The 24,351-nt window shown below is 53.0% G+C and overlaps 1 protein-coding gene across 1 annotated transcript in view; it reads left to right on the top strand.

Moving 5' to 3' along the window:
• MYO1E (myosin IE) overlaps positions 1-24,351 on the top strand; it is a 212,945-nt gene that overhangs the window by 146,515 nt on the left and 42,079 nt on the right. Inside the window, exons 16-18 of the mRNA XM_084782718.1 lie at positions 10,040-10,121; positions 17,682-17,788; positions 23,756-23,854. Coding sequence (XP_084638844.1) covers positions 10,040-10,121; positions 17,682-17,788; positions 23,756-23,854 — 288 coding nt within the window. The remainder of the gene's footprint in view (positions 1-10,039; positions 10,122-17,681; positions 17,789-23,755; positions 23,855-24,351) is intronic.

A 24,351-nucleotide genomic window follows, 5' to 3' on the forward strand; every position in this document is an offset into this window, starting at 1 on the left:
GGCTCTGATGCCCTGCAACTGGGGTTAGATGGTTGTGAACCACCGTGTGGGTTCTGGGTCCTCAGAAGAGCAGCCAGTGCTCCCAGCCCCCCCACCCCATGTCATCACAGACCAGCTCCCAGCCCCCCCCCGCCCGGCCCCCGTGTCATCACAGACCAGCTCCCAGCCCCCCAACCCCATGTCATCACAGACCAGCTCCCAGCCCCCCCAACCCCATGTCATCACAGACCAGCTCCCAGCCCCCCCCGCCCGGCCCCCGTGTCATCACAGACCAGCTCCCAGCCCCCCCACCCCCATGTCATCACAGACCAGCTCCCAGCCCCCCCACCCCATGTCATCACAGACCAGCTCCCAGCCCCCCAACCCCATGTCATCACAGACCAGCTCCCAGCCCCCCCCAACCCCATGTCATCATAGACCAGTTCCCAGCCCCCCCAACCCCATGTCATCACAGACCAGCTCCCAGCCCCCCCAACCCCATGTCATCATAGACCAGCTCCCAGCCCCCCCACCCCATGTCATCACAGACCAGCTCCCAGCCCCCCAACCCCATGTCATCATAGACCAGTTCCCAGCCCCCCCAACCCCATGTCATCACAGACCAGCTCCCAGCCCCCCCAACCCCATGTCATCATAGACCAGCTCCCAGCCCCCCCAACCCCATGTCATCACAGACCAGTTCCCAGCCCCCCCAACCCCATGTCATCACAGACCAGCTCCCAGCCCCCAACCCCATGTCATCACAGACCAGCTCCCAGCCCCCCCAACCCCATGTCATCACAGACCAGCTCCCAGCCCCCCAACCCCATGTCATCACAGACCAGCTCCCAGCCCCCCCAACCCCATGTCATCACAGACCAGCTCCCAGCCCCCCCAACCCCATGTCATCACAGACCAGCTCCCAGCCCCCCAACCCCATGTCATCACAGACCAGCTCCCAGCCCCCCCCGCCCGGCCCCCGTGTCATCACAGACCAGCTCCCAGCCCCCCCACCCCCATGTCATCACAGACCAGCTCCCAGCCCCCCCACCCCATGTCATCACAGACCAGCTCCCAGCCCCCCCACCCCATGTCATCACAGACCAGCTCCCAGCCCCCCAACCCCATGTCATCATAGACCAGTTCCCAGCCCCCCCAACCCCATGTCATCACAGACCAGCTCCCAGCCCCCCCAACCCCATGTCATCATAGACCAGCTCCCAGCCCCCCCAACCCCATGTCATCACAGACCAGTTCCCAGCCCCCCCAACCCCATGTCATCACAGACCAGCTCCCAGCCCCCCCACCCCATGTCATCACAGACCAGCTCCCAGCCCCCCCACCCCATGTCATCACAGACCAGCTCCCAGCCCCCCCACCCCCATGTCATCATAGACCAGCTCCCAGCCCCCCCACCCCATGTCATCACAGACCAGCTCCCAGCCCCCCAACCCCATGTCATCATAGACCAGTTCCCAGCCCCCCCAACCCCATGTCATCACAGACCAGCTCCCAGCCCCCCCAACCCCATGTCATCATAGACCAGCTCCCAGCCCCCCCAAACCCATGTCATCACAGACCAGTTCCCAGCCCCCCCAACCCCATGTCATCACAGACCAGCTCCCAGCCCCCCCACCCCATGTCATCACAGACCAGCTCCCAGCCCCCAACCCCATGTCATCACAGACCAGCTCCCAGCCCCCCAACCCCATGTCATCATAGACCAGTTCCCAGCCCCCCCAACCCCATGTCATCACAGACCAGCTCCCAGCCCCCCCACCCCATGTCATCACAGACCAGCTCCCAGCCCCCCCGCCCATGTCATCACAGACCAGCTCCCAGCCCCCCCAACCCCATGTCATCACAGACCAGCTCCCAGCCCCTCAACCCCATGTCACCACAGACCAGCTCCCAGCCCCCCCAACCCCATGTCATCACAGACCAGTTCCCAGCCCCCCCAACCCCATGTCATCACAGACCAGCTCCCAGCCCCCCCACCCCATGTCATCACAGACCAGCTCCCAGCCCCCCCGCCCATGTCATCACAGACCAGCTCCCAGCCCCCCCAACCCCATGTCATCACAGACCAGCTCCCAGCCCCTCAACCCCATGTCACCACAGACCAGCTCCCAGCCCCCCCAACCCCATGTCATCATAGACCAGTTCCCAGCCCCCCCAACCCCATGTCATCACAGACCAGCTCCCAGCCCCCCAACCCCATGTCATCATAGACCAGTTCCCAGCCCCCCCAACCCCATGTCATCACAGACCAGCTCCCAGCCCCCCAACCCCATGTCATCACAGACCAGCTCCCAGCCCCCCCAACCCCATGTCATCACAGACCAGCCCCCCCAACCCCATGTCATCACAGACCAGCTCCCAGCCCCCCCAACCCCATGTCATCACAGACCAGCTCCCAGCCCCCCAACCCCATGTCATCATAGACCAGTTCCCAGCCCCCCCAACCCCATGTCATCACAGACCAGCTCCCAGCCCCCCCAACCCCATGTCATCACAGACCAGCTCCCAGCCCCCCAACCCCATGTCATCACAGACCAGTTCCCAGCCCCCCCAACCCCATGTCATCACAGACCAGCTCCCAGCCCCCCCAACCCCATGTCATCACAGACCAGCTCCCAGCCCCCCAACCCCATGTCATCATAGACCAGCTCCCAGCCCCCTCAACCCCATGTCATCACAGACCAGCTCCCAGCCCCTCAACCCCATGTCATCATAGACCAGCTCCCAGCCCCCTCAACCCCATGTCATCACAGACCAGCTCCCAGCCCCTCAACCCCATGTCATCACAGACCAGCTCCCAGCCCCTCAACCCCATGTCATCACAGACCAGCTCCCAGCCCCCCCAACCCCATGTCATCACAGACCAGCTCCCAGCCCCCCCGCCCATGTCATCACAGACCAGCTCCCAGCCCCCCCAACCCCGTGTCATCACAGACCAGCTCCCAGCCCCCCCAACCCCGTGTCATCACAGACCAGCTCCCAGCCCCCCAACCCCATGTCATCACAGACCAGCTCCCAGCCCCCCCAACCCCATGTCATCACAGACCAGCTCCCAGCCCCCCCAACCCCGTGTCATCACAGACCAGCTCCCAGCCCCCCCACCCCCATGTCATCACAGACCAGCTCCCAGCCCCCCCAACCCCATGTCATCACAGACCAGCTCCCAGCCCCCCCAACCCCGTGTCATCACAGACCAGCTCCCAGCCTCCCCAACCCCGTGTCATCACAGACCAGCTCCCAGCCCCCCAACCCCATGTCATCACAGACCAGCTCCCAACCCCCCCAACCCCATGTCATCACAGACCAGCTCCCAGCCCCCCCAACCCCATGTCATCACAGACCAGCTCCCAGCCCCCCAACCCCATGTCATCACAGACCAGCTCCCAGCCCCCCCAACCCCATGTCATCACAGACCAGCTCCCAGCCCCCCAACCCCATGTCATCACAGACCAGCTCCCAGCCCCCCAACCCCATGTCATCACAGACCAGCTCCCAGCCCCCTCAACCCCATGTCATCACAGACCAGCTCCCAGCCCCCCCCAACCCCATGTCATCACAGACCAGCTCCCAGCTCCCCCCAACCCCATGTCATCACAGACCAGCTCCCAGCCCCCCCAACCCCATGTCATCACAGACCAGCTCCCAGCCCCCTCAACCCCATGTCATCACAGACCAGCTCCCAGCCCCCCCAACCCCATGTCATCACAGACCAGCTCCCAGCTCCCCCCAACCCCATGTCATCACAGACCAGCTCCCAGCCCCCCCAACCCCATGTCATCACAGACCAGCTCCCAGCCCCCCCAACCCCATGTCATCACAGACCAGCTCCCAGCTCCCCCCAACCCCATGTCATCACAGACCAGCTCCCAGCCCCCCCAACCCCATGTCATCACAGACCAGCTCCCAACCCCCTCAACCCCATGTCATCACAGACCAGCTCCCAGCCCCCCCAACCCCATGTCATCACAGACCAGCTCCCAGCCCCCCCAACCCCCATGTCATCACAGACCAGCTCCCAGCCCCCCAACCCCATGTCATCACAGACCAGCTCCCAGCCCCCCAACCCCATGTCATCACAGACCAGCCCCCCCAACCCCATGTCATCACAGACCAGCTCCCAGCTCCCCCCAACCCCATGTCATCACAGACCAGCTCCCAGCCCCCCAACCCCATGTCATCACAGACCAGCCCCCCCCCCGCCCGGGCCCCATGTCATCACAGACCAGCTCCCAGCCCCCCCAACCCCATGTCATCACAGACCAGCTCCCAGCCCCCCCACCCCCATGTCATCACAGACCAGCTCCCAGCCCCCTCAACCCCATGTCATCACAGACCAGCTCCCAGCCCCCCCACCCTATGTCATCATAGACCAGCTCCCAGCCCCCCCACCCCCATGTCATCACAGACCAGCTCCCAGCCCCCCCCAACCCCGTGTCATCACAGACCAGCTCCCAGCCCCCCCGCCCATGTCATCACAGACCAGCTCCCAGCCCCCCCAACCCCGTGTCATCATAGACCAGCTCCCAGCCCCCCCCAACCCCGTGTCATCACAGACCAGCTCCCAGCCCCCCCCAACCCCGTGTCATCACAGACCAGCTCCCAGCCCCCCCAACCCCATGTCATCACAGACCAGCTCCCAGCCCCCCAACCCCATGTCATCACAGACCAGCTCCCAGCCCCCCCCAACCCCGTGTCATCACAGACCAGCTCCCAGCCCCCCAACCCCGTGTCATCACAGACCAGCTCCCAGCCCCCCCGCCCATGTCATCACAGACCAGCTCCCAGCCCCCCCAACCCCGTGTCATCATAGACCAGCTCCCAGCCCCCCCAACCCCGTGTCATCATAGACCAGCTCCCAGCCCCCCCAACCCCATGTCATCACAGACCAGCTCCCAGCCCCCTCAACCCCATGTCATCACAGACCAGCTCCCAGCCCCCCCAACCCCATGTCATCACAGACCAGCTCCCAGCCCCCCCAACCCCATGTCATCACAGACCAGCTCCCAGCCCCCTCAACCCCATGTCATCACAGACCAGCTCCCAGCCCCCCCAACCCCATGTCATCACAGACCAGCTCCCAGCCCCCCCAACCCCATGTCATCACAGACCAGCTCCCAGCCCCCTCAACCCCATGTCATCACAGACCAGCTCCCAGCCCCCCCAACCCCATGTCATCACAGACCAGCTCCCAGCCCCCCCAACCCCGTGTCATCACAGACCAGCTCCCAGCCCCCTCAACCCCATGTCATCACAGACCAGCTCCCAGCCCCCCCAACCCCATGTCATCACAGACCAGCTCCCAGCCCCCCCAACCCCATGTCATCACAGACCAGCTCCCAGCCCCCTCAACCCCATGTCATCACAGACCAGCTCCCAGCCCCCCAACCCCATGTCATCACAGACCAGCTCCCAGCCCCCCCAACCCCATGTCATCACAGACCAGCTCCCAGCTCCCCCAACCCCATGTCATCACAGACCAGCTCCCAGCCCCCCCAACCCCATGTCATCACAGACCAGCTCCCAGCCCCCCCAACCCCATGTCATCACAGACCATCTCCCAGCTCCCCCAACCCCATGTCATCACAGACCAGCTCCCAGCCCCCCCAACCCCATGTCATCACAGACCAGCTCCCAGCCCCCCCAACCCCGTGTCATCACAGACCAGCTCCCAGACCCCCAACCCCATGTCATCACAGACCAGCTCCCAGCCCCCCAACCCCATGTCATCATAGACCAGCTCCCAGCCCCCTCAACCCCATGTCATCACAGACCAGCTCCCAGCCCCCCAACCCCATGTCATCACAGACCAGCTCCCAGCCCCCCAACCCCATGTCATCATAGACCAGCTCCCAGCCCCCCAACCCCATGTCATCACAGACCAGCTCCCAGCCCCCTCAACCCCATGTCATCACAGACCAGCTCCCAGCCCCCCCCCCCCCCCCGCCCGGGCCCCGTGTCATCACAGACCAGCGGCGGTGGCATTTCAACACACAAACTGAGTGTTCAGCACCTGCCTCCTTTGGAACTGCTGGGTCTGGCTTATAATTTGACTGTGTGTTTTCGCAAAAGAACTTTTCTCCTTCCTGTCTTTCTGTTCCTAATGCTTCCTTACCGCTTCCTTCCTTCCTCCATGCCCTGTCTGCGCGCTGCTTCTTCAGGACTGTTAGGAGGGAGGAGCAGCATATCCCAGCTGGCCTGGCCATCAAGGGTAGAACAGTCTAGTTCCACACTTTGCCCTTGGAACAAAGCTATAGGAGGATTTTCCATGGCCACCCCATTTTAAAGGTGGCAAATGGCTTTGTAAGGCCTGAGTTAAATCAGCCTGAAAGCCTGAAGCGATCGGAGACTGAGCCGTCTAGGAGGAACTTCTCCCCTGCTGTCCAAGGGGTCCCTGTGTAGCTTTGCTCACCCCTATTGTCCTGTAAGGGGAGGCCCTCTCGCAGTGTCTGGAGCCCCTGAAGCAGACGGACGCCCTCACGTTCCTTGCCACAGGAGCACACTTAAGTGGCACCACCCTCGGTCTCCGGATGGTAGGAGCACATCTGCAGAAAGAAGCACGTGTCTGTCAGCTGGCATCTGCATTGAGGGCCTGGAGAGGACCCGGAAGAAGAGCTGCTGACGACAGCTCCTTTGTTGACATTGAGAATACCACCGATGTCAGCATCATCTCCAGGAACACTAGCCAATGAGCTGTGCTGACATAGGCTGCCACTGCAGCCACTCCGGTTGCTGGCTGTGTCGTGTCTGGAATAGTCACAAACCAGACCCAAGTAGCCACCTCCAGGGAGACAACTATGGCTTCTGGCCATGGCTGACCCCAAGGCTGACTACCAGCCCCTCACGGAGGCATCTTATATCAACCTGTCTACACAGATACTGCTCCGCACTATGGAAACATTGCCATCCTATGCAAGAGCAGGGCGCTCACCCAACGGGTCTGACATAGACACTGACCTGGGAGGGTCTGTCTGAGCAAGTGTAGCACCATCTCCCCTGAATGAGTGCCTTGTGGGAGGTCATACCCAAGTTCTGCTTCTACAGAGATGCCCACCCTCCCCCCCCCCCCCAGCCAGGAGATGGAGGAGATGCTTGCTACAAAGGAGTTAGCCAGGGAAAAACTGCAGGGTGAATGGATCTTGCCAGCTCCCAAGCCACTGGTCTGAAGGTGTGCAGGTGCCCTCTGTGCCTGTCCAGCAGTCCCCTGTGGACCACTGAGGACTGGTCTGCGTTGCTCAGCCGCTGAGGGGGTCTGAAACCAGCTGTCATGAGCTAATCAGCTAGACACTTGAGCAAAATGAAAAGGTGGATGGAAAATAAAGTTTCTTTAGAAAAAGCCCATCAAGCAAGAAAAGAAAAACCAGCCCGCAAGAGGAGCTTCCATAGTAGGATGTGTGGAAGCATTCGTTGGTATTTATTTATTTTTGAGGTAGTGTCTCCCAGGCTGGCCTCCTGGGATTGCACACTGCTGTGTGTGATGCCAGGGTTGACTCCAAGACTTCCTGCAATGCTAGGCAAGCATTCTACTGACTGGGCTGCATCCCCAGCCTGGGAGAATCTTCTGATAAAATCCTCACTGCAATGAAAGCAACACAGGGCTTCCCTAGCCTCAGTGAGGAGCTATTCCTCCTTCATTTAATGTGTCCCTCAAAGCCCCCTCCCTGCCCCCCCTGCCCTGCCCCCTCCCGCCCTGCCCCCCCACCCTGCCCCCCCTTGCCCTGCCCCCCGCTGGTGCTCCACCACCATTCTCCCCCACACCCCCCCCCGCCCTGCCCCCTCCCGCCCTGCCCCCCCACCCCCCCCACGCTGGTGCTCCACCACCGTTCTCCCCCACCCCACCCCCCGCTGGTGCTCCACCACCGTTCTCCCCCCCCCACCCCACCCCCCGCTGGTGCTCCACCACCGTTCTCCCCCACCCCACCCCCCGCTGGTGCTCCACCACCGTTCTCCCCCCCCACCCCACCCCCCGCTGGTGCTCCACCACCGTTCTCCCCCACCCCACCCCCCGCTGGTGCTCCACCACCGTTCTCCCCCCCCACCCCCCACCCCCGCTGGTGCTCCACCACCGTTCTCCCCCACACCACCCCCCCCCCGCTGGTGCTCCACCACCGTTCTCCCCCACACCCCCTCCCCCCCCCGCTGGTGCTCCACCACCGTTCTCCCCCACACCCCCACACCCCCACACCCCCCTCCCCCACCCTCCCCCCCTCCCCCACCCTCCCCCACCCCCGCTGGTGCTCCACCACCGTTCTCCCCCACACCCCCTCCCCCCCCCCGCTGGTGCTCCACCACCGTTCTCCCCCACACCCCCACACCCCCACCCCCCCTCCCCCCCTCCCCCCCCCCCCCGCTGGTGCTCCACCACCCACCGTTCTCCCCCACACCCCTGCCCCCACCGTTCTCCCCCACACCCCTGCCAGGCTTCTTCACACTCCCTTTTGAAACGGTCAGATTCCTCTCCATTCAAAATGCCTAACTTCAAGGAGCTCCCCTCCGAGAAGGTCCAGGAGGCCGAAAGTCCTGGCTTGTGGGTTTCTTGGCAGCCAGGTGAAGGCTCACTTTCAGAGACGGTTTTTAATTATTAAAACCCCTGCCAACTTCAAGAGCGATTGATAGATCCACTTAAACTCCCGTCGCCTAGAGGCAGCGTATCATTTGGTGATATGATCGCTGTAAAAATCTATAGGTACGTCTGGTCAGGTTAGAAGCCGACCATTAGGGAAACTTCCCAGAAATTTCTAAAGACCCAAAGAGTCACTCACGGGGAAAGAGTTTGGGTTGGCACATCCAATTGTCAACTTATGTGGGCCACTTCATTCACTGGGTCAATTTATTAAGCTGTGGTTCAGACCCAAGGGACATCAACATAACTAGACGTGTCTCGACCCTGTACACGAGTTGGGCGCTCAGTTAGCGTTATTGAGGGAATATGTTCTGAAGATGAAGCCTCAGGAACCTGGGACTGTTGCCCTTAGAACCGCCTGTGCTGCCGTCAAGGCAGGAGGGGACGGTATTGCTTGCTTGCCTCCAGCAAGCAGAGGCATTGTTGATGCTACTCAGTAATTCCGAGTAGGGCTGAGAACGTAGCTCGGGCTTGTCTACCATACACGACCCCCAGGGTTTGCTCCCTGGCACCTCATAAAACCTGGCATAAGAACAACTGACTGTAACCCCAGCACTTGGGGAAAAGAGACACGAAGGTCAGAAATTAAGGGTCATCCTGGACTACATGGGAAACTCAAGGTCAGCCTGGACTACGTAAAACCATGCCTCAAGCCAGGCATGGTGGCACACGCCTGTAATCCCAGCACTCGGGAGGCAGAGGCAGGCGGATCGCTGTGAGTTCAAGGCCAGCCTGGTCTACAAAGTGAGTTCAGGACAGCCAAGGCTACACAGAGAAACACTGGAGAAAACAAACAAGCAAACAAACAAAAAAACCTATGCCTCAAAAGGAGGAGAAAGAAGAAGGAGGAGGAGGAGGAGAAGAAGAAAAGAAGAAGAAGAAGAAGAAGAAGAAGAAGAAGAAGAAGAAGAAGAAGAAGAAGAAGAAGAAGAAAGCAAAGACCCTAAGATGTGTAGGACACTCCCCCTTAGGCCCCACCAAAGAATTATCCAGGTATGACAATCAACCCCATCAGATTCAGAAACAGATGCTCGAAAGCAGAGCACAGGAGCCTTCAGTGCTCCCCCACCCCCACCCCCATCTCACCCCAGCCTCAGGGCTCCAATCTAGCTAGTTTGTCTTCACAACCCATGCTGTCTCCCTTCCCTTTCTGCCTGTGTACTGTCCTCAAGACAGCCTTCAGTTCCAGAGGCTGGGATGTTCCACACGTATTTCCTGGGCGAGACTCTGAAGCTCTCATATCTATCTTATAGTTCTTTTCTGTCTTCTGTCTGGTATTCATTTGCCCAAGTTACATCGTGCTGGCTTGTGCTGGAAGTCACATGGCTTTTCTGTGGCCAGCGTTAGATGCTCTGAGCAGCACATCCAGCCTCCACAGAGCTGAGAGATTGCTGACCCATCCTCTTTCTCATTTTCCAGGCCTTTTATAAAGTCTTTATTTCCTGAGAACCTGCAAGCCGACAAGAAAGGGCGCCCAACAACCGCAGGAAGCAAAATAAAGGTTGGTTCTATTCTGGGAAAGGTTTGCATCTCTTCTAGAGCAGGAGTTCTCTAACGGTCAGGAACTGCGGCCCAGGGCCATAAGGTTAGGTTGGCCATAAGGGGTATGTATGGACATAGACATACCCAGAAGTTAGGCTACTTGAAAACAAAAGAAAAAGAAAAAGAAGAAAAGAAAAGAAGAAAAAGAAGCCACAGACGTAGCTGAATTTGACCTGGCCATCCCGATCCCCAGATGGGCGTTAAGTACCTCATGGCTTAATGGCCAGCATATAATTATCAGTTCTCTTGAAGAGGAAATGGCTTTAAAGTGAATCTGGAGGGATTTATGTTAAACTATCAGGAATTTTGTGGTTCAGAGTCGAGTTCTGGACACTGACGATGCGTTTCCAGGCCAGGCCCTCGAGGCATGCCAAGTATAGAACACGCCAGAAACCCCAGTTCAGTTACACAGGCCTCCTCCCCGGGTCTCCCAGGCGTCTCCTTGCTGTGATGTGCAGACACATCTGGCCAAATAACGTTAGCAAACCAAAAGTGCTGTGGGTGGCGCAGGGCTTGAATCAAGAACACTTCGCCCTGTAACCTTGAGGACTGCTGGCTGATCTTCCTAAAAAAAAAAAAAATACCCATTCAAAGTATGTTTAGCGCTGTGGATGGTCGTGATTTAGCTGGTAGACAGCTTGGCTAGAATGCTCAGATCCCTGGGTTCTGTCCTCATGGATCCATAAAGCTGGGCGTGGTGGTGCGTGTCTGCAATCCCAGCCCTGCAGAGGTAGGGACAGGACCGTCAGACGTTCAGGGTCATCTCTTGGCTATATAGTAAAATGAAGGCAGGTCTGGGCTATACAAGATCCTGTCTTTAAAATATATATATATATACATGTGATATATATATATATATGTATACATGTGATATATATATATATGTATATTATATGTATATATATAATCTCCGGTTTTATAAGAGATAAAGTGATTAATATTGATATTTGGCATTTGGGTCTCAGTTGCTTGGTGCTTTTACTTAGTTATTACCAACTCACGATTTAAATTCTCAGCATCTGGAGCAGAGAAGGTGGCTCAGTGGTTAGGAGCACTTGCTGTTCTTACACAGGACCCAGGTTCGGGTCCTGTCACCCACACTGCAGCCCCTAAGCATCTGCAACTCCAGTTCCAGGATCTGAGGTCGCTCTTCTGGGTTCTGTTGGCTCTTAACACTCACATGGCACACATAAACTCACACAGGTACACACACACACACACACACACACACACACACACACAACAAATAATTAATTTAAAAGTTCTCAGCACCTCTCGATTATCTGTAAGATGGAGACTGTAGCACCAACCCCGGGGTGTTGCCTTGATGGTTAAATCCAGGCATCCACCTACAGTGCCTGCATCCTGCCCTGTATGGAATGTTCAGTGGCTGCTCTTACGTTCTGGCCTACCAGTACGCCCCCTCCATCATGCCCTGCGCCTCGTCTCTTCTTACTGCTGTGGGTGGGTTTTTTGTGCGCATGCTCGTTCCCTGCCTCAGACTTCCATTTGCCCTCCTTCACTCTGAATTCCATTCCATAATGCCCTTCAGCCTTCCCGAATGGCACCAGCATCACAGACACTATGGTTGTTGCTATGGCTACTGCCCTCTGCTCTTCCGTGTCCATGTGTTTCATGAGTGAGGCCTGCCTCCGCAGGGCCTGATAACCTCCCTGGGAACAGAAACATTGCCTTCTGTAGAGGGCAAGGCTCCATAAGAGGCACTTCAAGGTTTTGTGGATGAAGTCAGGCATAAGGTGGTGGTGAGCATGTCTGTCTGTCTGTTTGCTGTTGGTTTTGGGGTGCAGTATCTGGAATATCCAGATAGATCAATACATGGCATTTGGTTCCCAGCACCATAAGGAAAAAATCAAATAGTTCTAAGCTGGGTGTGGTAGCGTGCAGCCAAGATCACAGCACATAGGCAGTAGAAGCAGGAGGGTTACAAGTTCTGAGCCGCAGGAAGTGGCAGGTGGCACGGTCTCACCAGGCTTGTGGTACTTGCCTTACAGTCTAGTGCTTGGGAGGCTAAGGCCAGAGGGTCGTGAGTTCCAGGCCAGCCTGGCTTACAAAATGAGAGTATCTCAAGGAAACGGAGATGGAATATTGTCATAATCCAGCCATCCTCCTGCATCGGCCCTCTAATTTGTTTATTTATTTATATACTTATTTATTATTTATACAGTGTTCTGCCTGCATATATGCCTGCACACCAGAAGAGGGCGCCATATCACATTATATATAATTGTAAGCCACCATGTGGTTGCTGGGCATTGAACTCAGGACCTCTGGGAGAGCAATAACCACTGAGTCATCTCTCCAGCTCCGTGCATCAGCCTTCTTAACAGAGGGCACCCCTGACACATGATACCATGTCCACTGGTGCAGGCGAAGTGGGTTTCTGAGCCAGTAGGCAGAGCCCTCTGGATTATAGGGACCTCATGTCCTTAAGAACCATCCCAGGACATGGAGTGGATTTGGGTCTCTGGGACAGAGAGCTGAAGGCAGAGAACAGATGTGACTTTCCTGAGCCTCAGATACTAACATCTGCATGAGAAGCTGACTCATGCCAAGCTCTGGGCTGGGAATTCTAGTCATGAGACTGTCACGTTCAAATCCAAGGGCTCAGACCATCCCCCACACCCCCCAGGTTGCAGTGACTCATTTTCAAGTGTTCTGGAATATTCCTCATAAGTGGGGGTGGGGGCCTCTTGCTTCTCCTTTAGAGACAGTTTCCCTCCTTTCCCTCATGTTTGTTTCTAGTTTAAAAAGTTACCACCTTTCTGGACTGTACACAGAATGCTTAAAGCAGCACATTTGGGGGCCCCTGTCTACGGAGGTCAACCTGAAGTGTGGTTATCAAAGGGGTCCCAACTTGTATTCTCCCCCAAATCCCTCCTTCCCTGATGGAGCCTGTGGCCAAGGGCTGCCTGGTGAGTTACAGTAGTGAATGGCTCCTTATTTTACATGCCCTCCCAAAACACCTCTGAGGGATACGTAGCCCTGGCCCAGCCCCTTGCCCCTGCCGTAGACACACTATTTGGCAGATATACGCAGAGTGTATTGAAAGGGACTCCAGGTTTCTGGATAGACATTTTTATTTTATTTTATTTTATTTTTATTATTTGGTTGTGTTTTATTTTGTTCTTTGTTGTTTTGAGACAGGGTCTCTCTGTGTAGCCTTGGCTGTCCAAGACTTGCTTTGTAGACCAGTATGGCCTCTGCCTGCCTCTGGGATTAAAGGTGTGCTGGGATTAAAGGCATGTGCCACCATGCCCAGCTTTTTTTTTTTTTTTTTTTTGTATTTTGACTCCCACTTCTGATGAATAATGCTGGTCCCTTTCTCTCTAACATTCTTGGCTAGAGTCTGAATTAATCCAGTTTGCTTCACAGTCACCTCAGGGGTATAGAGAGTGACCCATAGCCATTGAAATATGGGGCAACTACAGCTGATGTGTACTCCTGTTTGTTAAAATTAATTATTCTGGGCTGGAGAGATGGCTCAGAGGTTAAGAGCACTGGCTGTTCTTCCAAAGGTCCTGAGTTCAATTCCGAGCAACCACCTGGTGGCTCACAACCATCTATAGTGAGATTTGGTGCCCTCTTCTGGCAGGCAGGCACATATGCAGGCAGAATGCTGTATAAATAATAATTTTTTTTTTTTATTAATTATTCCACAAGCTGGCGGTTCTATCTTGTCCAAGTTCACCCACTTAATTCCTTTCCTGCCACACTAAACTATCCCATACCACTTGTACGAAGGCAAGAGAACATTGTGGTTTATAAAAACATGGACTTGGTTTCAAGCCTCCCCTCTGTCCCTTCCAAATTGTGTCATCCCACATCCCAAGGAGTCCATCTTGCTGCGAGGCTTGATGTAGTCATGCGAAAAAGCAGAAGCAGTAACCATCTCGCCCCCTCAGGATTGCTGTGAGGCATTAGTGACACGTGACTGTTACAAAAAGAACTATGTCAGGAGACACGTGAAGTTGTTCCGCCGGCCTCCAGGAAGTGTGCTGCTGCCCCCATTGTAGGACTGAACAGCAGTAAATAAAACTTCATGCCAGCCGGGCGTGGTGGCGCAACGCCTTCAATCCCAGCACTCAGGAGGCAGAGGCAGGAGGATCGCTGTGAGCTCAAGGCCAGCCTGGTCTACAAAGTGAGTCTAGGACAGCCAAGGCTACACAGAGAAACCCTGTCTCAACCCCTTCCCCAAAAAAATTAATACCAGAAACTGAAAGTGAACAAGAAATTTAGAGAGGTGGGAATGGGAGCTGGCCGCGGATTCCCAGCACCCACATGTTAGGTGACTCACAACACCTGTACCTGCACACACAGGAGATCCAGCGCCCTCTCCTGACCTCCTCAGGCACCAGGCATGCGTGCATGCAAAACACAAGATGCATAAAATAAAGTAATTTTTTAAAGCTTTGCTCCAGAGAGACAGACACGCAGGAAAGATCGTTGGATTTGTTTCCAAATGTAACTTCATCAGCAAAGAAGACAAGGGGCAGTTTCCCTTGTGGTCTGCGTCCTGGCTACGGTGCGGTAGCCTCTGTACCTCTGGCCTCAATCTCAGGCAGTGCAAAGAATGCTGTTTTCTGCATGTTGACACAGAGCTCCAGTCACTCATCGGTTTTCTAGGGTGTCAGGTTCCCCAAGGGCATGAGAACAGAGAAGCCCTTACTGAGCGGGCTGTCTCTTGTCAGCAGGGCCCTTCTGCCGACTGGGCAAGGCGCTCTGGTTTCCTGTCAGGCCTTCCCACTGTTTTCTTTGAGAGGTTTTCTCTCTGCATGCTGACTTTGCCTAAATGGGGCATCATGGCCCCCCAGGGTGTGCTCAGCTGTGCGGTGGGGCTGCTGATGCAGGCCTTCCTCCTGTCTCTTCCTCGTGTGCAATTCTCATGATTCGAAGTAATCCTGAGCAATTCCAGCTTTCCTTATGTGGCTTTTTCTGGGTACCCAGGGCATAGTTAATGATACATAATTTTATATGGAGTCATTTTGCTGTGTAAATTGTGAGGATGTAAGTTATGTCCCACAAGGAAGCTGCAGAGAGATTGTAGGTTTGTAAAGGGACACTGGATAAAATGGCTTGTAAGACATTCCTGAGTTAGATTTTTTTTTTCTTTAATCACCTTGCTTAGCTGTGAGTTTACATCATTTTTATTTATTTGTTTGTTTGGGATGTGTGTGTTTGTGTGTTAATGTATGTGTGTGCTGTGTGTACATGTATGCTATGTGTACGTGAGTGCTATGTGTATCTGTGTGCTATGTGTATGTGTGTGCTATGTGTACGTGTGTGCTGTGTATGTGTGTGCTATGTGTACATGTGTGCTATGTGTATCTGTGTGCTATGTGTACGTGTGTGCTATGTGTAGGTGTGTGCTATGTGTACGTGTGTGCTATGTACGTGTGTGCTATGTGTACGTGTGTGCTATGTGTACGTGTGTGCTATGTGTACGTGTGTGCTATGTACGTGTGTGCTATGTGTACGTGTGTGCTATGTGTATGTGTGTGCTATGTGTACGTGTGTGCTGTGTATGTGTATGCTATGTGTACGTGTGTGCTATGTGTATCTGTGTGCTATGTGTACGTGTGTGCTATGTGTATCTGTGTGCTATGTGTACGTGTGTGCTATATGTATGTGTGTGCTATGTGTACGTGTGTGCTATGTACGTGTGTGCTATGTGTACGTGTGTGCTATGTGTATCTGTGTGCTATGTGTATGTGTGTGCTATGTGTATCTGTGTGCTATGTGTATCTGTGTGCTATGTGTATCTGTGTGCTATGTGTACGTGTGTGCTATGTGTATGTGTGTGCTATGTGTATGTGTGTGCTATGTGTACGTGAGTGCTATGTGTATGTGTGTGTTATGTGTACGTGTGTGCTATGTGTATCTGTGTGCTATGTGTACGTGTGTGCTATGTGTATGTGTACATGAGTGCTATGTGTATGTGTGTGCTATGTGTATGTGTGTGCTATGTGTACGTGTGTGCTATGTGTACGTGTGTGCTATGTGTACGTGTGTGCTATGTGTACGTGTGTACTATGTGTACGTGTGTGTGCTATGTGTACGTGTGTGCTATGTGTACGTGTGTGTGCTATGTGTACGTGTGTGCTATGTGTACGTGTGTGCTATGTGTACGTGTGTGCTATGTGTACGTGTGTGCTATGTGTACGTGTGTGCTATGTGTACGTGAGTGTTATGTGTACGTGTGTGCTATGTGTATGTGTGTGCTATGTGTATGTGTGTGCTATGTGTATGTGTGTGCTATGTGTATGTGCATGCTATGTGTACGTGTGTGCTATGTGTACGTGTGTGCTATGTGTATGTGTGTGCTATGTGTATGTGTGTGCTGACAGATCCCTTGGACCTGGAGTTATAGGTAATTGTGAGCCACTCAGTGTAGGTGCTAAGAACTGAACTAAGGTTCTCTGGAAGAGTAGCAAGCTCTCCTAACTGCAGAGCCATTTCTCCAACCTCTTTCTCATTTGATTTAAGAGATTCTTCATAGATGACACTAACAGGAAGGTAATTTGAGATGTTATCCCTGATTATAATTTTAGATGAACAAAAACTTATCAAGAACCAGGTATGGCTGGTGTGGTGATGCACACCTGTAATCCCAGCACTCGGGAGGCAGAGGCAGGCAGATCGCTGTGAGTTCGAGGCCAGCCTGGTCTACAAAGTGAGTCCAGGCCAGCCAAGGCTACACAGAGAGACCCTACCTCGAAAAACCAAAAAAAAAAAAAAAATCAGGTATGGAGTTGGGCATGGTGCCTGCAGAGGCAGACAAATCACTCTGAGTTCAAGGCCAGCCTGGTCTACAAAGTGAGTCCAGGACAGCCAGGACTATCACACAGAGAAATCCTATTTCAAAAACCCAGGGGGAAAAAAAAAAACCAAACCAGGTATGGGCTCTAATCCCAGCACTTGGGATACTGAGGCAAAAGAATCAGGGGTTCAAGGTCACCCTTGGCTAGGTAGTGAGTTAGAGAATTAGCCTAGGGTGCTTGAGACCCTGTCTCAAAACACACACACGTGTGCGCGCGCGTGCACACACACACACACACACACGCGTGCGCGTGCGCACACACTAATGGAAGTGTATTTACAGTGAATCGCAGTCAGTACAAATTAAACTTAATTCGTTGGCAATGGCATTATTCCTGAGGAAAAGAATCACTTGTAAAAATTTACTTGGTTTTCTTTTTATATGTAACTATTTTATCTATTAGCTGTACTAAAAATGCCTAATTGTTCCCAGTGTTCAAGTTTCCCTGCTCCTAAGTGTCATAAAAATTATCATAAAAGTCACCAGCGCTTTAAGGCTACCCTGGACACCCGGCTTGGGACAGTGAGCTGGTCAGCAGGTGATTCGTTTGCTGGCCATGAGCTCCATGCTAGAGCTCTGCAGGTTCTGTTTGGAAGCTGGTCTGCTGCCATGGGGGGGGGGGGGTGTTGTTTGTTTGTGTTGTTTTGTTTTATGTCTGACTGCTCTTGTTCTTCCCACTAGAAACAAGCCAATGACCTCGTGAGCACCCTAATGAAATGTACACCCCACTACATCCGCTGCATAAAACCAAATGAAACCAAGAAACCCAAAGACTGGGAGGAGAGCAGGTATGTCCCAGGGGACAAGAGGAGAGGGCGAGGCCAGCTGAGGGTTCCCGGCATGTGTGACCTCTGCCTCAGGCGGGCCAACCCATGTCCTCGGAGGAGGCGTGCATGTGTGGGTACCTCCTTCTCTTCGGTTTTTTCTTTTTCTTGACATGGGTGTTGTTTCACCTCACCCTGTCTTCCCTTACTTGTTGGCATATCATCACATTCAGGATTAACTTGCAGCGTTGATCAAGGCTGGCCTGGAGGCAGGCCTTAAACAGACCCGAGTTCCAAAGAGTCACTGTGGCTTTGAAACTAGTCCGAGGCTCTGTTTAGGTGTCCGTGTTTAGGTGCACAGCACGTGGGCAATGTAGGATGCTTAGCTCAGAAAAGGCCTGGGAGTAGCGGAAGGAGCAATCCACCAGAGAGCGTAGCCCAGGAAGACCCTCAGGCTGGTGACACATCCTGAGCGCCCCATGGAAGAGCAGTGTGAGGAGGGATGAGGCCAGAGGAAATGGATGGACCCTGAGTGCTCAGATACCCTGAGTGCCTCAAACGCCTCTGTCGGGCTCTTTCTCCTGCAAGTGGCATTAGGAAGGTGACCCATGCAAGGTGCAGGGACTTGTGGCTAGGTTGACACAGTGGTTGTTTGGGACACACAAAGCCCTGGCGAAGCTTTGATCCCAGCACTACATACGCCAGGCATGCTGGGGCAGATGCCACTTTTTGTTTCCTTTGATGCAGGGTCTTATTGTGTAGCCCTGGGTGGCCTAGACTCACTATGTTAACCAGGCTGACCGTCTCCTCCCTCTCCCTCTCCTTTTCCCCCTCCCTCCTTCCCTCCCTTCCTCCCTCCCTCCATCATCTTCTCCTTCCCCCCCTCCCCAACATGATTCATTGGAATATCAGAAAGTAAAAATATATGTTATAATCTTTATAGGATTTCACTCTGGCGCTTTTCTTGCTGTGCCCTCCTCCTCCTCCTCCTCCTCCTCCTCCTCCTCCCCTCCTCCTCCTCCTTCCCCTGCTCTTCCTTCTCTTCCACTGCTGCCCCCCACCCCCCTCACCCCTTACCATCCTTAGCTGGATTTCAGCAAAAACACAGCTAGCGCCCCATGCCATGGTTTTAAGAAAGCTCAGGGAGAGCAGATGAACACTGGTTCACATTTCTAGCTGGGCGGCTCCCCCATGGGTTTAATCACAGATGGCTTCACTCCCTTGTGAGTGTGAGGGGCTGAGTCGCTGGTGGAAATTACACACTCAATTGAAGTTGTTGGTGGGAGGGTTACTCAGTCCACAAGTTTATGGGGCATGGGGTTTTTTTTCTCTTCCTGTTGAAATGTGTTTTTGTTTGGCTTCTGGCAAAGTGGCTGGCTGGCCTTGGATGCTGGATTGATGCTCTCAGGCTGTGGCTTGCTCAAGTGAGTGAGAGAGTGAGTGAGTGAGAGAGTGAGTGAGTGAGGGAAGGAGGGAAGGAGGGAGGAAGGGAGGGAGTGAAGACATTTGTGGTGGTAACTCCTCCCACAGGGTAGAAATAGTGACCTAGGGGAACAGTTGGACTGTAGCAAGCCAGTGCCCACCAGTAGTGATGTTTCAGAAAAAGCAACATGGGTCCTTTGGCGCCTTGAAGTTCTTTTTACACATTATAGGATTTGCTAGACTCATAATAGCAGAAAATCTGTGTAAGAAATTTCCTGAACCTCTCGAGGCCACTTTTACAAAATCTTCCTTGATTTAGGCTGGAGAGAAGGCTCGGTGCACAGGCTGCTTTCACGGGCTGACTTCAGCATCTGACTTTAGATCCTAATGTCCACATGAGCGCTGGGCCCATTAGCTTCTGCCTGCAGCCCCAGCATGACAGTGCTGAGAAAGAGCTCCTAGGGGCTCACCGGCCAGCCAGTGTAATCAAAATGACAAGCTCCAGACTGGAGAGATGGCTCGCTTACTACTCTCCCTGAGGACCAGAGTTCGGTTCCCAGCATCCACACTGTGTGCTCACAACTGCTGCAGAGGGACCATAAACAGCAAGTTCCAGATTCACTGAGAGAGCCTGTCCCAAAGAGTAAGGGGAAGAATAATGGATTGAGGGCTGGAGAGATGGCTCAGAGGTTAAGAGCACTGGCTGCTCTTCCAGAGGTCCTGAGTTCAATTCCCAGCAACCGCATGGTGGCTCACAACCATCTATAATGGGATCTGATGGCCTCTTCTCGTGCACAGACATACATGCAGACAAAAACACTGTGTATGTAATAAATAAATTAAAAAAAAAAAAGAAGAGCCGGGCGTGGTGGCACACGCCTTTAATCCCAGCACTCGGGAGGCAGAGGCAGGTGGATCGCTGTGAGTTCGAGGCCAGCCTGGTCTACAAAGTGAGTCCAGGACAGCCAAGATTATACAGAGAAACCCTGTCTCAAAAAAAAAAAAAAAAAAAAAAAAAAACCAAAAAAAAAAAAAAAAGGAAAGAAAAATGGATTGAGGAAGACATCCCAGTATTAACCCCTGGCCTCTTCATGACCAGAATGGACAAGTTTGTTTGGTTTTGTTTGTTTGATTATTGTATATGAGTGCTCTGCCTGCATGTACACCTGCAGGCCAGAAGAAGGCATCAGATCCCAGTACAGATGGTTGTGAGCCACCATGTGGTAGCTGGGAATTGAACTCAGGACCTCTGGAAGAGCAGACAATGTTCTTAACTGCTGAGCCATCACTTGGGGCTGACATATTACATCATATGTATGAAGGTCAGAAGACAGCCTGTGGGAGTCCAGGTTTTACCTTCTGTTATGTGGTCATCAGGCTGGGCCATGCTGGGCCATCTCACCAGCCTGTGAAGCAATGTCTTCGCAGAAGGAGTATTCTGTCCTGTGTGATTCATGGCCAGGCCTCTGTGCGGTGAATCGGTGTGTGATGTGTTCCCTGCCTGAGGCTCGGAGAGAAGCCAGTGTTTGGGAATAGTGCATTGAAAAGCAACAGACCTCAGAAGTAGGCACCTCCGGCCTGGAGAGACGGCTCAGCAATTAGGAGCTCTGGCTGCTGTTGCAGAGAGGACCCAGGTTCAATCCCCAACACCCAGTGACAGGAGCTCTGGGGCCCTCTTCTGGCTTCCTCCGGTACTGCACACAGACAGTGCCCATACATACAAGCAAATACTCAGAGATATAAAATTTTTAAATTAAATTTTATAGAAGGAGAGAGATAATTGGTCATTTATGTATTTTTTTCCTTATTAGAGAAAAGGGCAATAGTGAGTTTGTATTTGGGAAAAGGGAGAAAGAGAAATTACTTTTTCCAAGTCAGGTTTCTAGTTTGTGCTTCTAATTAAGGAACTCTGTATGTTGGCTATCAGTCCTTTCACATAAAGACTCTAAATGTTATTTGTCCTGGGCCTGGAGAGATGGCTCAGAGGTTAAGAGCACTGACTGCTCTTCCAGAGGTCCTTAGTTCAATTCCCAGCAACTACATGGTAGCTCACAATCATCTATGTCATCTGGTGCCCTCTTCTGGCTGTGCAGGTGTACATGCAGGTACAACACTGTATACATAATAAATAGATAAATAAATCTTTTTTTAAAAGTTTTAAAGAAGAAGATGAGGAAGGAGATGACTCTAAATGCTATTTGTCCTGGGGCTGGAGAGATGGCTCTATGGTTCAAACACTTCCTGTGCAAGCAGAACTGGAATTTGACTTTCCAAAGCCAGAGTGAATGCCGTGTGGGTGTGGCAGCCTGCTTGTAATTCCAGCCTAGGAAAGCCGAGACCAAGCGAGAGCAAGCTGGCTAGGGAGCCGAGGCTTCTCTATGAGCTCCGGGTCTAAGTAAGGGATCACCTCCTTCCTTCTGACCCACCATCTGTGGTGGAGCTGCTACCAAGATGCAGATTTTAGTGAAGACCCTCACGGGGATGACCACCACCCTCAAGGTTGAGCCCTCAGACACCATAGAAAATAAAAAGTTCAAGATGCAGGATAAGGAAGGGATTCCTCCTGAGCAGCAGAGGCTGAGCCTTGCCTGTAAGCTGCTGGAAGATGGCCACACTTTGACTACAACATTCAAAAGGAGTCCACTTTTCATCTTGTGTTGAGACTTCCTGGTGGTGCTGAGAAAAGGAAGAAGAAGTAGCCTTGGCTGTCCTGGACTTGCTTTGTAGACCAGGCTGGCCTCGAACTCACAGCACTCCACCTGCCTCTGCCTCCCGAGTGCTGGAATTAAAGGCATGTGCCACCACGCCCAGCAGGAAGAAGAAGTCTTACACCACTCCCCCACCACCACCACCACCACAAGGAAAATAAGCAGCAGAAGGTGAAGTTGGCTGTGCTGAAGTACTGTAAGGCGGATGAAAATGGCAAAATTAGTCGACTTCGTCGAGAGTGTCCTTCTGGGGAACGCGGTGCTGGGGTTTTCAGGCTGGCCACTTTGACAGATGTCACTGTGGCAAGTGTTGTCTGACTTACTGCTTCAGCAAGCCAGAAGACAAGGAGTTGTGTTAATAAAAAATAATAATAATAAAATAAAAATTTTTTTAAAAAAGGAGCTCAGCCAGGCGGTGGTGGCACACGCCTTTAATCCCAGCAGAAGCAGGCAGATCTCTGCGTTCCAGGCCAGCCTGGTCTATAGAGCACATTCCAGGACAGCCAAGGCTACACAGAGAAACCCTCTCTTGGAAAAAGAAGAAGAAGAAGGAGAAGGAGAAACTGAAAGAGAGAGAGGGAGAGAGAGCCTCATTGAGTAAGCCAGAAGAGAGAGAGTATGTGGCCTGACATAAACCTTGAACAGCCACACACACACATGCACCCATAAGCATGCACGCGCGCACGCACACACACACACACACACACACACACACACACACACACACACACACACACACAAACAGAAAAAGGGGGAAAGAATTGTCCTGCAGGCCAGGATTCAAACAAAACCTGTGGGAGTCCAGCTTGGATGTGCATGGCTAGAAATGAGCCATCATGACAGATGGAAAAGCTTGTTTGATCGTCCACTCTGCAGAGTTGGGCTGGGTCTGCACTGCCAGTGGGCTGGCCGCAGCTAGACCCTTGGAAACCCACTGGATTCGCGTTACTACTTCAAACAAACAAAAACTAGCAGCAGGGACAGAGACAGGCAGGTCTGTGTGAGTTCAAGGCCAGCCAGAGCTTATGCAGTACGACATATAACGGAAATGTATTTTAGGCCATCCCTAAATTAGTCATTATAAAAAGCCCTAAGAAGTATGGTCCCGTTGAGTCTAGAGTCTAAATCAGAGCTTAAGGATAAAAACAGCCCCAATAGCACTTGACTCAACAAATTCTTTATTTTGTTGAAAACAATAATTTTGTTTGCAATCCAGCTGTCAAGTGTGTGGAGCTTTATTTTCATTTTCGTCAATAGTTTTTAGTGTTTACATTTATTTGTTTACTCAGAGAGATGCACACATGAGTGCGGGGCACGTGGATGGAGGGCGGAGGTGAAGAGCTACAGGTCTTTTTCCTCTACCCTGTGGGCTCCAGCCATGGAACTCAGGTCAGCGGGCCTGGAGGCAAACGCCTCTGCCTGCTGAGCCCTCAGGTTAGTGGGCCTAGGGGCAAACGCCTCTGCCAGCTGAGCCCTCTCAGCAGCCCCATTCTTATTTTGAGGTGGGATCTCACTGTGATGGCCAGGACAGCCTTGAACATCTGTGCTCGTCAGATTGAATCCTCCTGCCTCAGCTTCTCAAGTAGCTAGGATGATAGCTTCATGCCTGGCTTCAGGTTTACCGTAGTCCTGTAAAAATACATGTGTAGTGTCTTCCTGTATGGTTACAGTAGCTTGTAATCTTTTTCAGTTTAGTATCATGCAGTTCACTGGCTTAGCTTGGACACCATTACAGCCCCTGTGGGCTCCCTGCAGCTTGGTATCAGCAGTTGTCTCGGCGCTGGCAGTTAGAAGAGAAAGCTGGCGAGGTGGAAGGCTGACAGGATTTTCTAGTAACCCCCATGTTCCACCTTCTTTTTAGAGTAAAGCATCAAGTAGAATACCTGGGTCTCAAAGAAAACATCCGCGTGAGAAGAGCTGGCTATGCTTATCGGCGTGTCTTCCAGAAGTTTCTACAGAGGTATCTAACCAGTTCCCTCCAAACTCTTGATTTTTTGTTTGTTTGGTTGCTTGGTTTGTGGTTTGGTTCTTGGTCCAAATGAGCTTATTTAAATCCATTTAAAAGCACATATCAAACAGATTTCAAGGTAGCCACGGAGTCAGGCATCTGTCACCACAGCTAATTTTAGAATATTTTATTGCTCTGAGAAGGAATCCTGCTCCCAGAGTTGTCATTGTCTCCTCTGTATCCCCTACGTGAGGCAGTCACCCGGCTGCTTTCGGTCACTTATCAACTTCCCTGAGTCACATATATGTCCTCCTCTTTCACATCGTGGTATAATATGTCTACATCTCACATCTCTTCATTGGTGAATACTATTCCCTTGTATGGATATACCACGTTTTACCTGTTCATTCATCAGTTATAAATAGCAGCTGCGTCCATTTTGGGGCCGATATGCATAATGCTGCTGTGGCAGTTCTTGTGTAGGCCTTGGAGAGGATGTGCATGGCAGA

Source organism: Acomys minous (genome assembly GCF_964271855.1).
Source record: "Acomys minous genome assembly, chromosome: 5".
Lineage (NCBI taxonomy): Eukaryota > Metazoa > Chordata > Mammalia > Rodentia > Muridae > Acomys > Acomys minous.